Source organism: Pomacea canaliculata, linkage group LG6, assembly GCF_003073045.1.
Source record: "Pomacea canaliculata isolate SZHN2017 linkage group LG6, ASM307304v1, whole genome shotgun sequence".
Classification (NCBI taxonomy): Eukaryota; Metazoa; Mollusca; class Gastropoda; order Architaenioglossa; family Ampullariidae; genus Pomacea; species Pomacea canaliculata.
In genome coordinates, this window is record NC_037595.1 from 20,050,497 (window position 1) to 20,067,906 (window position 17,410).

General features: G+C 36.7%; 1 protein-coding gene across 3 annotated transcripts; it reads right to left on the bottom strand.

Annotated features, from left to right (window-relative positions):
* Positions 1 to 952: 952 nt before the first annotated feature.
* Positions 953 to 13,081, bottom strand: LOC112566621 (neurogenic locus notch homolog protein 1-like). Of its 3 annotated transcripts, none has more exons than XM_025242884.1 (12): positions 12,922 to 13,081; positions 12,328 to 12,381; positions 11,539 to 11,617; positions 10,806 to 10,988; positions 9,463 to 9,629; positions 8,949 to 9,036; positions 8,573 to 8,818; positions 7,988 to 8,151; positions 7,286 to 7,405; positions 5,766 to 5,863; positions 5,543 to 5,584; positions 953 to 1,095 (listed from the first exon to the last, which is right to left on the bottom strand). In XM_025242884.1, exons 1-12 carry the CDS (start codon positions 12,958 to 12,960, stop codon positions 1,080 to 1,082), a joined length of 1,296 nt encoding a protein of 431 aa, XP_025098669.1. In that variant the 5' UTR covers positions 12,961 to 13,081; the 3' UTR covers positions 953 to 1,079. The 3 variants fall into 3 exon arrangements, with proteins under 3 accessions (XP_025098669.1, XP_025098671.1, XP_025098670.1); XM_025242885.1 differs by lacking the exon at positions 953 to 1,095 and adding an exon at positions 3,990 to 5,032; XM_025242886.1 differs by lacking the exon at positions 7,286 to 7,405 and having other exon boundaries at positions 12,922 to 13,079.
* Positions 13,082 to 17,410: the final 4,329 nt, after the last annotated feature.

Here is a 17,410-nt window from a genome sequence, read left to right on the forward strand (position 1 = left end):
GAACTAAATGTGACACTTTACACTAATGTGATTAATTCTCTAATCACTTTGTCAACACTAAGAAACCAGAGAAAACAATGTTAGTAATCATCATAAGTCTCTTTGACACGTTAGTGTACTTTCTCTCTCTCTCTCTCTCCCTCCATCGCACGCACATACACATTCATTCATTCATTCTTTCATGTGTGCACACAGAATCGATACTGAAAAAAAAATTAATAAATTTGATAAAATATGTTTAATTTATTTGGATTGTAGCAAAATTTAGTTAACCTACCTTTAAGAATTACACTTTGTTTGTAAAATATGTATTGTTAGCTTATTAGCTGCAAATTCGGGACAAAAAAAAAAAGAAATCTCATGTCTTTAAAGACGGTAAAAAAATCCAAGGAAAAATGTTGTAACTGTAGTTTATTACTAAGTCGAGCATTCTGTCGGCACTACGGTACTTTCCTACATTTCCACATTCTTATTTGTTGGTTTTTATTTCATCTTGTCTTTATTTTTATTTTTATTTTTTTACTTTTTTTTGGTAATATTAAATTTTTCATTTCTGTATTTTTTTATTACTTCTTTCTTTATTTGTTTCCAGTTTAGAAAATCTACAATAGAAGACAAATAAACAATTATGAATGCATTTTTTTCGTTATTCTACTCCTATAACCATGTATTGATGTATGTAATATTGTATTATTTTGTTGTTGCTCCTTCTTCAAAAAGGGCAATGGCCCCTTGAATAAACTGCTTATGCCTTATGCCTCTTTATTTGTTTTTTAATTTTGTAATGACAACATAATCTTACATAAACCTTTTTTTAGAAATGAAAATTTTTGGCTGCTTTCTATTTTTATATATTTAAAATATCTTACAATATATATGAAGTAGAAGTCATACCAGATTCAAGCTATATATTTATTTTAAACACAGTGTGTATATATGTAACCACACAAGAACCCTTTTTAAAATTTATTTTTCTCGGTTGTTTTCTTTTCAACATAATCACGTGATTAACTGGAAACTTCCGAGCAAATGTCAGCTGGTATTGTTTCCTTCAGTTCAGGACAGAAGTGATAGTCGGATCAGCATGAGGCAAATCTGAAACAGATTATTAAGACAGTTTAATCAAGGATATAATTTCTTTACCATCAGCTCCGCTTCCACGTGATCGCTTCCCTTTAAACCGACCATCTAAGTTTTCTGATGTTGTATCCATGTGGCAGAATAAGTCTTGTGGTACAGGATGTGTGTTGCTTATTGTTAGGGCGACTGTTTGACTGTTCATTGTTTTTGTGAAGTTGTTATACTTAGAAAAGTATGGTGGTAACAATGTTTTGGTAAAATAAATTTTCTAAGAATATTTAAAATAGGTAAAGCATGATGATACCTATAGCGTGCTTGTTAGTGTGTGTGTGTACTTGTCTCTTCTTCCCTTTCTGTGATAAGCTTCATATCAAAACACTGTTCGCTCGTTCGCTTGATTTCAATGGAGAAAGTGACTTCGCTGTTTTCTGCTTTAAGTCGTGGTCTAACGAAGGAATAACACACTCGAGTTGTAGTTTTTTTTATTATCAAAATATTAGTTTATTAATGAGTCTAACTAAGGTTTAATTAAATAATACATTCTAGAATTATTGCTTTTTAATTTTTTCAATAAAATAGTTTTCACCTACTTTAAATACCTATTAAAATACTTTAAATTCTGAATATTAATCTACGGCAAGGAATGGATTTAATACCTGCCATACAATTAAAATTTTTAAAGGTATTTGTTAAAAATGTTTAAATAAAAAACATAATTAATTAAATGTGGTTCTCAGTCATACTAGTAAATTAAGTGTCGGCCTCAGACTATATTTAAAAATTAAAAGAATTGAAATTGTTCCAATTTATTTTTGCACATTTTGTAGTCAAGAAAAGGTATTGAGCACATTTTTAATATGTTCATGCTCATAAATTTTAGAAAATACTAGAAAATTCAATTAGCAATAAATGCAAACATATAAATGATCTCAAATTTACCTTCATACTTATCCTATTTGGTTGGAACAAGGATATATTTACTGGCAAAGTAATGGATCATAGAGTAATAATGGAAAATATCTACACATATAAATATAAATTTAGCATAAATACTTCCAGTATCCCTAATTTTCTATAGAAATTGTACATACCACTAAAAGACGAAGACGTGTGATCAACAATGTGGAATTTGTAATCATTGAAACAGGTGGAATCTTACGGAAATGGTTTCAATGAAGCTATCGAACTAATTATTCAATTTTTTTATTTGAAATGTTCTCTTTTTATCTCTAGCTATCCACAAGACAAGATTTATGTAAAACAAGATTTATTTATAGAGCTCCTTATGCATGTGCTTATAGAAATCGTTTTTTTATTCTGTTTTAAAATATGTAACTATAGTTGCTGGAGTTATACTGAAGCAATAAATCAAACAATCAAATCCAAGATAAAACGAACACATAAAAAATAGTGATTTTTTTTCGGAAATCAGGGTCCTACTTGTTTCTGATGTTAGTTTTGTGTTCTTTCTCTAGTCTTCTACTAAAATGCTGAATGTACGAGCTTTTAGATAGTATCTATTAAACACTAATTAAAACAATTAAATAGTTATTAATCAGTGTGCTTAAATCGTTGTTAAGACAATTTTGTGCTTTATCAAATAGGGACTTAATGATATATATATAAAGAGAAAAAGAGAGTCAAGCGAGGAGCAAGCTGTCATGTACACAAGTCCACGCTCTCTATGTCCTGTGTGCACTCAATGACATCATTTTATGAGTTGTTGACAGGCTAACTGTATCACAAAATTAACTGCCCCCTCTGATCATCGGCACAATTGTTGGCCTTTCTTACCCTGCCCCTGTAGTTATTGTATTATTGTATTGCTTTTTTTGTTCTCTTTTGTTATTACTTCTACCTAGACACAAAAACAACAACAGCAGTAATAACAACATCGTTCATGGCAATGGTCGCTAGTCTTCGCCCAAAACACACCAACCTTCAGGTCCTTTAAAATCAGCCGTTTTAAACCGTTATTTAGCTGATGCTTTTGAAGATCTGCTATCTCTCAAACCAGTAATATCATTGTTAGTAACTTTTCCCTACATTTTCTTTGTTCTATTTTTATTGTGCTACCGCTATCCTCGTGTTTCCTTAATGAGAACAACCAGTTATATTCCAATATCCATTGAAAGGTTAATGATGTTATTAAAGTATAAAGTATTTGCCACCTCGGACCACATCTGCACTTTTGCACCTTATCAGCTTCCCCATCCATCCCACGGACAATGTAGTCAGCCTTGTATTGTCCCTTTCTTCTTTCTTTCGCTCTATGTTTATTTTCTATCTCAAAAATGCACTGAAGTCAGAATACAGCCTCTCAAAGAAAGTCTCTGGATTAGAGGAATACCATACAGTATGAGTATTGTACTACTCTTGTCATGACAGGATTATTAGTTTACTTTATTATCTCAAAGCAAATTACTACTTGCTCCAAGTTTTCTGTTAAAATGCTTTATTTTTTTTAAAAAAGGATAAGGCTTTATTATTTGTAGACAAAGTGTCAAAACAAATCAGCAATGCAGTTATAAACTTGACACAAGCTGCGGGCAACTGTCAGATGTCCTTCCTGCAGCCTTTCCATCAACTCTCTTTGAATGTTCTGTACTGCTATCATTAATAAATTTCTATCTTGTCCTATTTTAGTCCCATCCCGTCCTGTCCAACTTCAACATACTTTGTTAGTTAACAAACTTGCTGATTTTCCACAGCGCTGAACTTCCGAATAAGAAGACAGTAAATCCGTATAAACAATTGTTTTTGTGTGTAACAGATGCCAGAAGCCAATCTTTTCTGGACTTGGGACACATTCATTGCAAATGAGTCAAGAGCAAACAAGAAGACGAGTAAGTTAAAGCACACATATACCAACAGCCAAGCACATTGTACAGCGAAACAGTAGACATGTAGTACGAGAGCTGTTTTATTTCATTATACAAGCTGAAAGCACGTTAATGACTCGATGACGACGTTATCGATGAAGACGAAGCATTGTCCTGTACAAGCAAAGGTTTGGGAACAAACAAAACATGGTGTGATACCATCGGGAGAAGCTAATTCTATGACAATTTACAAAACATTTAGAAAAATTTATATACCTTTATGTTGAAACAAAGAACTCATGTTCTAGCTTGACATTCTTATTCTTTAATAAACTTGTGAATTCTATGCGTAAATTCATTTGTTTATTGCAGCCAGGGTATTTTCATATCCACTGGGTAAAAGTGGTTTATGGAATGATTTATTTATTTATCAACTTTTTGTACTTTCTGTTGCATTGAATGTTAGAGCCAACAGTTAAACAAAAACAATATTTTTGGAACTTGCAGTGTTCACACAAGTAGACAGATTACAACAGCAAGGGTTAAACATATGAAAAAGTGGGGCCCCCTAGCTTAGGTGATAATTACCTTTTGCTGTACAATATCAAAGCACACAATTAATTGTAATCAGAGAGCAATTTGCTTATTGCAGACAGCTTTCAAAGTGATTAACCCAACCTTTGACACGTCAGGTCCAGAACTCGCACACAGGAGGTCTGACGTTCTTGCGCCGTTCAGCGTTCGTTTCTTCTGCCGCTGCATTTTTTTTAATTTTTTTTTATAGCTTTTTTGCCTACGTCCACAGCAATTACCGGGTCACTCACTCAATCACTGACAGACTCATTTGCTGATTTACAGACTCACTCGCTCAAAGGGCTACTACATGCATGAAGCTGCCTTCACGAATCATTCAAGCAAGACGAATAAGTAAATTGTTAGTGAACATGACAGAAGATGCGACTCTCTCCAGCAGCTTTGTTGAATGGACACAGCACATTGATGAATAAGTATTTAAAATATTGTCTGTTGGAGGTTTAGAGGGAGAGGGGACTTGCGTGGGTCATGTAACTTAGTCAGCACCCCCACCCATTTCAATAGTTCATGAATCCCATGTACATCATGAGGCACATCTGCAAAAATAAAGGTTCACAGGCATCAGGTGACGTCAGCGACACTTCCACTCTCAACTTCCGGTAGGACGGTGTATGCTCTACTGTCGTCTGTACTCACCAGATCTCTTGCATCATCGTCTTTTTTTCTTTTTCAAATAACATTTTAAAAACCGAGACACTTTTCTCTTTGTTCAATGATGCGTACTTTTTTACATTTGAAAAGCTGAGGTGATATAATATTTAATATAAATACAGCAGATGTTTTAAAACTATAATTATAAACTGCTACGGGTTACTTACATACCACGTAAAAAGTCCTGTTACCGGCAGTTTTGATGTATTTTTGTGTATTAGTTTCGAACTTGCGGACTATAATGCAGACCTTAGAGAAGCTATCACATGAAGAGAGATTGGTGGGTGAAGATATTAATGTGTGCTTGTATACTTGAGTGATTGTGTGACTATATATATATCTTTACTAACGTGGCTGAAATAAAAGAGAAAATGAAAAATAAAGTATTCACTCACAAAGTTGCATGCAGTCCGCTTCTGGGGCTGAGACTGAGGGTTCTGAAAGACAAACAAGTAACCTCGAAGATGAACAACTGATCATGCATATGGTTCAATGTTTGATGAGTAGCCACAGTAACATGCTCTAGCAGAGAAGAGAATTGATCAACAGATTCGAACTTTTGAATATACAAGGACAACGGCTTTTCGTGGTAACTAAGTATGATTGTAAAGCACTTACGAAGTTCTGGAGGTCTGCAACCATCGGGGAGAGCGGGGACCGCTGAAGAAACCAGGTGAAGGACCTGATGGCTGAGGTGGAGGTCCAAACAGATTCATCTGTTAGAGACAGGCAACCTAGATATAGCAAGCAATGTCTCCTTTCCATGTGTTTTTGGAAGAAGAATCTTCGAGAATCACTTAATCCTGAAATTCTGGATTCATCATGGAAAATATCTTACTTGTGTTCCGAATCTTTGTGCCAGTCCTTTCTCTTTTTTTCTTTCTTACTTCCTTTCTGTCGTCCACCCATCCTGTATATATTCTTTGATTGCTTCACTATTTCAACCTGCTAAATTTATTTATTTATTTATTTATTTATTTGCCTTATATGTGTTTCTTGGGTTTGTTTTGCAGTTATGTCGTTTGAGTCTTTCTCTTCTTCCAACCGTCCATTCATTTATTTGTCTATCCACCCACTGCTATAACTTTTATTTGTAGTTGTTGGGTGTGTACGAGTGCACGTAAGTACTATGAAAGAGTAAGTAGATAATGTTTCATTAGCAGTCGCGCAGTTTTAATGGCATTAAATAGTACAATGGCAAGCAGATTGTTTTGTAGAAGTTACAACAATTCATCCTAAAAGTAGCTGCGAGGTTGAACCAGATAACATGGACCAGGCCTCCGCCAGTGAGGATACAACCTTCTGAGAAAAGCCAACAAAATCTGTTAGAAGTTAGTTTGAATATTAATTAATTAATAGTCAAGCCATGTGACTGCTGTCCACCTTTGACAACCAGCGTCTCTCTCATCGGAGATGATGAATCAGTTTCCCAAAACAAAATGTAAATAAAATGCAACCCTGCTCCCAAATAAACAAACTTTCCAAATACAACGATAAAAACCACAACCAAACAATAAGACAAAAAAGAACAATAGAAAATTACAACAATGATGTCGTCTACAAGTTTTTAAAATGCTGACACTACTATTGACAAAATACTTATAGTCTCTTTGTTATGCATGAGATGTGCACATGAAATATACACAAGTATGACATTTTAAATGGTGGCTTAAAATGAGACCTATTAATGATTGGCTCTTGTATAAAATACATCAATTGACAATTAAAATTTCAAATTTATTCATTATAATAGAATTTCCCATGAAGCCATGAACACGCTACTTGGTCGTTTTTTATTTTATTTTTTTTTAAAGTTTTTCTATTTTATTTTCTATTTTAAATGTTATGGGTTAAGTTTGTTTAGTGATCAGAGATTCTGAAAAATAAACCCACCGTGGTCATCTTTGATTAGTTAATTTAAACTTTCTTTTTGTTTTGTTAATTGTCTGGCAACAGAAGTTTAGAAATGATAGGCTGACAGGAACTAAGACATGGTTTAAAGGTTATTGTATCTTTTCGTTATGATGGTGAGTTCCACATTCTCATCCAGACTGACGGTCGGATGACTGTTAGACTGGCCTCCCCTTCTCATTAGTGGTCAGATTGTGGGAGCAGGTCAGCCTCCTGTCTCAACTTACACCTGTCAAACCTCCTGAGTGGACTGCAGCAACGGAGATAGGTCCCTGGGGGTCGCCACCTAAACTATCCAGACCAGAGGTGGATATTTGGGGGCTGCTGCTGGGCTGTTGATCGAGCAGCTAAAGCAAGGAGTTGCATTCAAAAATAATGAGACCTAGTCATGATCATCCGCATAAAACTGATTACGGCAGTAAGTCTGAAGTCATATAATCGGAAAGAATGATATATATCAGAGAAAGAATGTTGTGTTAGACACAGAGGACGATCTAGTAGTATCATGTCTATATTTATATATTTATATATTCATATACTGGGAATATATGACACCAAGGAGCTTAAATGGGAGTATTCACACCCATCACCAATATTTGTATAAAGGGAAATCTTTAGACAATTTTTCACATTGGTGCTATAGAAAACATTACATTCACTATTGACAGTAAAGTAAATTCTATGATCTTAAAGATAGCATAGTTGTGCTTAATTAAAAAAAAGAGGAAATATAACCAATAAAAAAAAAGGTTAAAATACTCAAGTTGCTGATCAGTAGTCAATCCCTTAGTATGAATGTTTTTCATATTTTCTCATGAGTGTGGATTAAGTACTCTTCAGGTCAATGAGCCCAATTAACTAATGATTACCAGAGGCTAAACACTAGAACAACATCATTGTCATATATAGCGAGTGACAAAAGAGTTCACCATCGTAGGGCTGGTTTGTACAGAGCCCATCCCGCCGAGTGTCGGGGCCATCATCTGGACAGGACCAGAGTTTGTGGGCTGAACTCCGCTCATCATATCAAACATGGGGACTGCCGGCGGGTTTGGACCGGCAGCAGGTGTAATGATGTTATTGCTGGCATCCACTGTAGTAGATGAAAAGGTATAAAGCACGATCAAACATTCATTCATTCTTCCCAAAGTTATGTTATGGTATGTTATAAATCGTTATTTCGATAGAGTTAGGCATGTATGCTATTAACTACTTTATCTAAAGAACATATAATTCGTAAGACCTTAAGCTGTTAAGTAACATTACTCAGACAAAATTTATTTGTTTGTTTGTTTGTTTTGTTCATGTTTGCATTCGCTTTACGGAAGTGGAAAATATGTCGCTTTGATTGTGATCTGGGAACTTTCGATAAGTTTGGTAGTCATTCTTTCATTCACACTTTTTTTTCCTTTTGTTTCTTCCTGCATTTTTTGTTGCTGTCGCATTCTTTATTTAGCCGTTCACTTTCTCTCTCTCTCTCTCCTCCCACTTCAAAGACTGAAAGCAATTCTCACTCGAGCCCAGGCTGGCAAAGCCAAACAATGGTGTGCTGGACGCCGAGGTGGAGCTTGAGACACTCCCGGGGCCCCCCACGTCAGCAGGAGGGAGGCTGGTGGTGGTGTACAGGGCGGGGGAGACGCAGACGTGGCACGCACCCGCCGAGCAACACTTCTGATCTCCAGGGCAATGCGTGTCCACAAGACACACGTGTTCGCAGATGGACATCCCAGGCAGCACCGGGCAGTCGCCAATTTTGTCGGCTGCAAGCAAGAGGACAGGAATGATCAGGTGACGTCTTCATCTTAAGGTCAATCCATCCATCTATCCACCCATCAAACTATGGTGTAAAAGATAATGATGATGATGATGATGATGATGAATGTTACTCGCCGATGCAGACAGGCTCGGCGAGACAGGGATAAGATGTACAGTTGCCGCCGCTCATCAGACAGTGGAACCCGGCGTCGCACGCTTTGGTCTGTAAAAGACAAATGGTGTTTGTGGCCGACGTTCTGACAGGCGGACTGATAAATGAATTGGATGTAAGATGTTCATAAAATTGAGCATTGCATACATAGAATTACAAGATCGAACCTAACGTATGCTTGAATATATTAATTGTTGTTATTATTCAAAGACCTTATTTTCTGATTGTTTATGTTATAAAATTATTAATTGCATTAAAATTATAAGAAAATATTCCTTCAGCAAAATTATAGAATATTACAAAAAATTCAAAGAAATTAACTGTTTTGAGGACATCTTAATAAACAATCCTTCTTGTTAATGAAGGGGCATAACTGGTTTTCTCGTTCACACGCGCACACGTTTGCATACCCAAGGGACAAACACGTTCAGTAATCCCCGTCAATGACCGTGAACTTTAGAAACAATATTTGCTGACCTCGCAGGTGAGGGCGGGCACAGGGTCCATGCAGTGGTTGCACCCGATGCCTGTGGCGCAGCACCGCTTGTATCCCGGACACTCCTGGTCGTGACGACAGAAGGTTCTGCACCCGCCATTGGTCTGGAAGTAGTTCTCACGGGTGGCTGGGCACTGACCCGTGTTTTCTGTAATCAGATGACAGCGCGTGTGCAGAGAGAGGGACCTGCATCACTTTTCATATCTGTTCACATTTACTTGTCCATTATCAGTCATTCATCAACTCACCCACAAATGAACGGGTAGTTCATACAACAGTGAACAAGAAAGCAGACAAACGTATTCTTCTCGCTGTAAAAAAAAGTAGACATGTCGGTGGACACTCGACTGTCTTTAAATGTTCGATCAAGTATTTGAAATGATTTTTGTTTTGTTTAGACCACCACAAACATACACTAATAAACAAGCACACTTTTAAGAAAATACACCCAAAACCAGCTCGAAAGCCCACTTCCATCCCCAAGCACAAACGAAGGGAAGAAGAAATAAAAGAAGGAATAGAAAAAAAAATTGTAACAAAAAAAAAAATTCGCAATAGGACAAAAAGAAATCATTTTTTCATCTATTTATGAGTTGTATATGTCACAGAATAATTGCTAAATATAACTTTCACGTTTTGTTTTCCTTCAAAACATCTTTTTTTAACATTCTGCTGTGACAAATTTCTGACAGTAAAAGTCATCAGGCCGATCAGGAAGAGAGATGACTGACACCCGTGCCGGGAACTGAATAATTACATACACAGAGCTCATGAATATTATCTATAGAATATTTCACACACTTCCGGCAGTTGTAGGTTTTAGAAATGTAGAGGGAATATTATTAAAGCAACCACAATGAACTTTTTAAACTCAGGGTTAGAAGCAGCGCATAGCACGGTGTTACACATTGTTGTTATTGTAGTGATAGGGTGTGAGTCTGCTGACTTTTGAGGTTAGGAGGCTCGCAAATATTGCTAAAACTTTATTTGTTTTGCATATATGTTTCTTTGTTTTACTTTCTTTTTCTCTCTCTATATATATACGTTGTATCTACGTACACGGCTCCCTCTCTCTCTCTCTCACACACATCAGTTATAATATCTAACTGCACATGACTTGCAATAATTCCTGAATATCAAAGTTTAAAAATTTCTATACCTTTTACCGGAAAAAAAATCAGTTAAACTGGTCATCATTTGTTTCTATTTTAAAACTCCCCGTGCCTTTTTTAGACATTACGTGCAACAACAACAACAACAACAACAACAACAACAACAACAACAACAACAACAAGAGAAGCGTGTTTTGACCAGCTTGCCATACTTGTGGCTCCAGTGCAGCAGACGCCAGCAGGCTCGATGCACTCGGTTCCCTCCGGACAGGTGTTGAGGGGGTTGGAGCTCCCGCACTTGATCTCCACGAGAGCCCCGCCATCCAGGGAACGCAAGATGGGGTCGTCATACGGGCACTTGAAGTCTGTCCGGTCCAGCGGCAGCTTTGATGGGTCTGTGTTGGAGAGAGTAACGCCGTTACAACAGCATTGTCTGGGTGCCTCTAGTGCACGCGAAATTAAACAATAGAGGGAACGCTAGTTAAATATAAAATATTTGTTAAAGTAATAACATTATTAAACTCCTGTTAACAACATTGAGAAATGAAGACGTGCAGCGTATATTCGTCACGCCCTTAAAAACACACATTAAAGGCGTACTAGAGTACAACAAACTTCAACACATTAGTTTCATAAAAAGTACTATTTCTTAGCATTCGAGTGAATGATCTCCCTTTGTTTTCAAGGTACAAAAACCTGCAAACACAACCACGTGGTGTAGAGAAATATAATTATAGTCAGCACATAGCCACAGTTCTTTATTGGTTGTCGCCTTGATGATTTGTAGGAGTTCCACGTACTTCGGTCATGTGATGATCTTTGTTGTGTGTCTTTTTGGCTTGGATTGCATGATCAGGATGTTAATTATGAATTAACGTCTTGGAAAATAGTAACTTACCCAAAAGTCACCCCATACACTTTAGAATACCAAATTTCTGTTCTTACCTACACACCCGGTACCAGTCTGACAATCACCACTCCAGCAGCGCTGAATTATACGGCAAGATCTGTCCCCCGCACATACCTTTAAGGAAAAAAAAAACAAATAAAAGCAAATAATCAAAACCAAAAATTCAAATAAAATGAAAACAAAAAAACAATGTGAAATTATTTGCCAAAAATCTTATATAATAAAGGAACGAAACATCAAGATGTTACGAACAGAGGCGACAAAATATTGCATGGATCCTATCACGAGTAAAAAAAAAAACCAGTAGGATTAAATCTTGTTTCCATGAAAACGAAGAATAGTAGACTTTTACAATCTAAAGCAATATAAGATGAATGCCAATCAAGCCTAATGGTCAAAAAATACCCAATATAATAAATTATCAAGGACAGTTGACAGTACCTGGATTTAAACACGAGACATTCCTCTCTAATAATAATTATGTATAATCTAAGAAACAAAGCTTCATACAAGAGACACAAGCATTATAATCTGTGAAAAAGAGACGAATGCTTTAGTACGAGATAGAGCTGACAATTTTACAAGCCTAGTAATACGAGTTGTGTCACATATTCTTGTCAAATGGAGACAATGAGAAAGGAGAGAAAAAAATCTTCTGTCAGACATGAAAGATGGCATCTACATCCGTTCCGCTTGTAAGAAAACTCGAAAGCTTTTCCGTCTTAGCCGGCGTTTTTTCTTTGGAGAAGAAAAGTTTCATAGACAGAAAATAGGATGAGGATCAACAGAAAAAAATATAGTATTACATGACTTCAAAGACTTACTGTCTGGGCACAAGAAACCAAGCTTTGTCCTTTCACTGACAGCGAATGTAAACTCTGAAACATGTACATTCACGATACTTGAGTATGTATCAATATTACAAAACTATATGGCTGGTCAAAATGTTAACACAGTTATGGACATGATTAAGTAGTTAGGACAATGACATGACATTGATGATTGAGAAAATGCTCAAGGTTAATAAGTAATTTAAGTAAAACGATTCCGAAAAAAAATTATACTTAAAGCTATGAGAGAACAGTTTATATTTATAATAATATCATAAAGTCTTCGGTTTTGTTGATACTGCTGGCTTAAACATCTTGTTTAACATAAGCAACGAACCTAACAGCCATTGTGATGGAAACATAATCAAATATTATTAAAACTGTGATAATTTAATAATAGTTTAATTTTAAACCATACGTTAAAAGAAAATTGCAGACCCAATTTCCTACGAGATGACCAAAAATATAATAACAATAGATTTTATCAGTTTCAAATTAAATAATAAAAAAATAGTTTTCATACTTTTGCCCAGTCTGATGGTTTGTTTTTTTTTTTAGAATGTATTCGAAAGAAAACAGATTTCTCACCGCAACGAGTACAACCGCTGTGAATGTTATTAAATCCATCTCTTGCAGCAGACACCTAGCTAGACCAGAAGGAAGTTCACGCAGCAAAGGAGAAACATTGGTTTAATATGAAATGTCGCGCGATGTGCCTGATGGACACTGCAGGAAGACTACAAGGGTCCTTTGTACCCTCCTTCTATTTATACACAAAAACGCTCCGCCAGAGGGCGTGCGTGACAGTCGCCCAGGTGAAGAAGACAGGTGAGGAAAGAGAGGAGGGATAAAATATGTGTGCAGAGTGACCTTCCACTGTGATCTTATTGTGTGTCGTGTTTTTTTCACAATTTGGTGTATCAGACTGTGACTTGTTGCTGTCATGTCGTGTGTCTTGTAGTATGTTGTCTGTGTGGAGTTTGTTTTCTTTTTTGTGGAATGTTGCGTTTTATTCATTGTGCGAATGTGTGTGTCTGTGTGTGTTTTTGTGTATGGGTGGGGGATTCTATTTTTCTTTGTTTAGTTCTTTCGTGGTTTTTTTATTATTTATTTTTGCTACTCTTTCCTTCCTCTCTCTATCCCTCCGTTATTTGCGTCAGAAAAATATCCCAGACATACTCTTTATTTTAGTACACAGTGTGCAGGTGAACACTTGTTATTCCCTGTGTGTAAGTACGATAGGCTCCGTCTTTTCGTACATTTAGTTCCATTTATCTCTCAAACTGAAAGGTTCCTGGTAGGTTTCTATACTTTCTCCTAGTATAGACCTCATTATTATCTGTTAGGCTAAAGTAAACCCTCACGCTTGTCAACAGAAAACATTTATTACTTTGTGACTACATGTATGTGGAAATCTGTTCTCCGTTGGCGGGAAGCCTGTATAACATGTCCTTCCTTCTAATGTTCCCTCTTCTCTCCTCTCCCTTTCGACCCTTCATCTTTCGCTACGAAATTCGCTTCATCATGGAATAATGTCTGATGGCACTAGAAAATAATCTATAACACAGTTCTTTAACTCGACGCAGATGTTAATTCCATTTCAATATCACTATATTAATGTCAGATTATATCGGAGTTCAATATCATTCTTACAGGTCTCACTGACTATATTAAGGTCAGATGTGTAGAGGAGTTCTAGCAGCTGCTTGCCAGTGTTGTTAAATATGTTTATTTTAAACATATTTAAAATTCTTGAAAGGTCTTTCAAATTAGTTTGTTCTGTACCTGTCCTAGCTCTCAAGTTTACACATAAAATTATGTATACTACATTTCCGGTTTTGTGCTGCAACAATTTCTCACTTTGTTACAGAATAGCATCCTTTTCATGGTCTGTTAACTTATACAAAGGGTTTCCTTCTAGTCCCACCTAACACGCCATCAACATAATGCCTATGTCACAAAGAATATATTTTCTATCCATTGTCAACACAACTGTATTGTTGCTGTCAGATATGATTTCAGTGACAAACTGAGACAAGCATCCTTTCACCAGAAGAAAAATCCTCCTAAATATGGGTTCTGCCTGCATAATTTATTAGCTTGGGTACTGACTTGACATTAGGGACAAAACGTGTTTGAAAGATAAGCGTTCTCTTCTACAAACCTCTCTCTCTCTCTTTCAGGCACACGAAATCAAGAGATTCAATAAAGTTTACCAACGAATCGCTACAAATACAAAACCGTCAAAGTTACAATTTAAAAAATCAAACATTTTGTCTTTTGCCTGATGGTCAGATTTATCTTTTTTTTTTCTTACACTTTTTTTTAAAGTAGGGGGAGGCGTTGTGTGAGTTAGTATCATAGGCACGTCGGACCATTGTACCTCACTGTTGTAGTCGACCCTGTGTACTCAATTACAGATGACAGAGAGGCGGCGACTTCCTTTGATGGGGCGGTGTCGGCAGGTGATGCTCGAGGACTGTAAGCTGTCGCCGTCAGTGGCAGACGTTGGCTCGACGAGGGAGGCTAATACTCCTCCTTCGAATACTCTCCTAATGCTCTTCTAATAACAATACTCTTCCTTTTTGTACGTTGTTGCAGAGTCAAACACAAACCATCGATGATATGAGTGTATCGAAACAAAGAAATGTTCTTTACTCTTTGTTGGCATCCACGGCTTGCTTTAGGATTAATTGTCTCTTACTCCGAAATAAATACTTCATGTGAGCGGTCTTTCAGGTGTTATCTTCTCCTTATGCTTGATCGTGCAAAACTGACGATGATAGGGTAAAGTGTCTTGCCACCTCTCATAGGATGTCTATCTCTTTGGTCATTCCCAAGCCATCCTTCAGTATATATTTAACATTTTTACAATTAGACCAACTTTTATGTTCTTCCTTGTAGGACGGAGATGTCATGAGGTGGCTGTGGTGCAGGAAAATCTTTCTCAATTAAAGTCTGGATTATAATGGATCACGCGTCCACAGCCAAAGAATCCGTAATTAATTAAAAAGCCTTGGTTATAAGCTTTTAGAAGACACTTATGTAAGGATAGAAAAGTCTTTCATGGCCAGAGGGAGAGACAGCCATGTGAGATCAGCGGTGCTCCAGGTGGCAGCTTCTGGCAGCAGGCAGGTAAGAAAATCGTCCATGGCACAGGACCAGTATCAGGGGGATGGAGAAGACATCGTGCGTCTGACGGCGGGACACAGAGGAAACACCTGGTATGACGGCGAGAGAATTGATGATCGGTTGAAGGATGCTGGTTGTGGGATCCATGGTTGTATAACAGTATGAATGTATAAATTTTAAGAAAACAAGAGCTTTCCGGGACTTCTTGTCACGTGGTCAGTGTGAAGGAAGCAGTGGGTCGGAGCTCATCGTGCTCACTCTGTATACAAGTGTAAATTACCTTTATTATTTGTTTAATTCGCAAAAAATTAAGAAAGTGGCAGTTATTTCTTATTCGTGCTGATCCGCAGATAATGTACACTGCCATAAAATTCTTCTCGAAAATTCTACACTACACGATACACACAGTGATCAAAGGCCACACTACCTTTCCGCTACTGTGTTCCTTTTTCCTATTCCTTTTTATTTTCCCCTTCACGTGTTTGTCTCAAACATTACCCGCTGAAGAGCACGCGCAACGTGCACGTGCATGTATTTCTATGTGTTTGTTTGGGGGGACGGGTATGTGGGGGAATGAATGGACGACTCTTTGTAAGCACAAATACTATATTTCTTTATGTCATCCTGGGCTTTCCTCCTGTTCCTCGGCAAGTGAGGCTGCCCTACATGTTGCAACCATCCATATTCGTAGTGTAATAACACCAAGGGAGGTCATCGCAAACAAAGACCGATTATGGCGTAAATACAAAGCCACACCTGTGCTTTACCTTGGAACACAGAGAGCAGATTCTTTCGGTTTTGCTTCTTTAACTTCAGAACGTGATGGGAGTGCAAATCCGACACCGAGAAATATTGCAGAGTGGAGCAAAGAGACAAGACAGAAAAGGAGGAAACGTCTCGGTACTTTGTCTCATTTCATAAATGCCATGAATACCATTAAGACCAGTGGAGGAGAAATTTACCACAAAAATCATTATTCTTTTTCCCAGAAAAATGGAAAAAGCAATAACTTTTTCGATAAACCAATATCTTTATTTCTCCATGATTAATACATTTCTTTTTTTTAAAGTGTAGGTTCAACCTTATACTCTGAATTAGGAATGATACCGAGCTCGTGTGACAAGGAATAGGATAAAAAGACAAAATGGTTTCAGTGGTTAGTTCTTCTTTGCAATATTTTGTGTGTTTTTTTTACAGGTGGTCGGTATCTCATTTTTATTCCATTTGTGAGTGTAATAGAGTGGCAAAGCTGTCAAAATGGACGGCGACGGTAGAGTTGCATTTCTTTCTCATAGGGGCATAGAGTTATCGGACCATTATCTCTCAGTATCGTTTCTCTTCCATCTATTCTTTCCTTTTCTATCTTTTTTCTTTTCTGTCTTTTCTTCTTCATTTCTTGACCTTTGAGTTTCTTACCTTCTTCTCACTCTCTATATGCTATCAAGACTCACAAATGCAGTTCTCTGAAACTGCTCCCTGTCAATAAAAAATATAAATAAAGAAAACAAGACGAAAACAACGATTATAATAACATTGAAAAAGTTCATAATGTTAGAAACATAATAACAATAATGATAAGCGTTTTAAGGGAAATCATTTTCAAAATTATTATGGTCATGGCCTAAAATATTCAATATTTATAGAAAAAGTCTAGATTTCTTTACATCAGTGTCGACTGAAACCTTCTTCAGGCTTTTAAACTGACAGAAAGACTCTGTCAAGACTATTACATCTGTTATCAAGTCATTTTATTTAGTGTGATGGGGCCTGCACTTGTTCGTTGGGATTACATGCCAGGATTTATTATGAATATTTTATTATCTTTGATTTTCACCTGTGAAACAAACGTGAGAATTGCAAGTCTATGGTCTAAGAAAGAAGGAGAAATAAAGAAAGAAATAAAGAAAGTAAGAAAAAATTTATTTTCTAAAATGAAGGATGCGGT

What these genes read in the sequence shown, in the direction of transcription:
- LOC112566621 (XM_025242884.1), bottom strand. Translation starts at nt 12,960, where the DNA reads ATGGATTTAATAACATTCACAGCGGTTGTACTCGTTGCG. An exon ending in TACAAACCAGCCCTACGATG is followed by an intron (nt 7,406 to 7,987) that starts GTGAACTCTTTT and finishes TCCTTGCTTTAG; the next exon opens with CTGCTCGATCAACAGCCCAG. An exon ending in ACTCAGGAGGTTTGACAGGT is followed by an intron (nt 5,864 to 7,285) that starts GTAAGTTGAGAC and finishes TGTCTCTAACAG; the next exon opens with ATGAATCTGTTTGGACCTCC.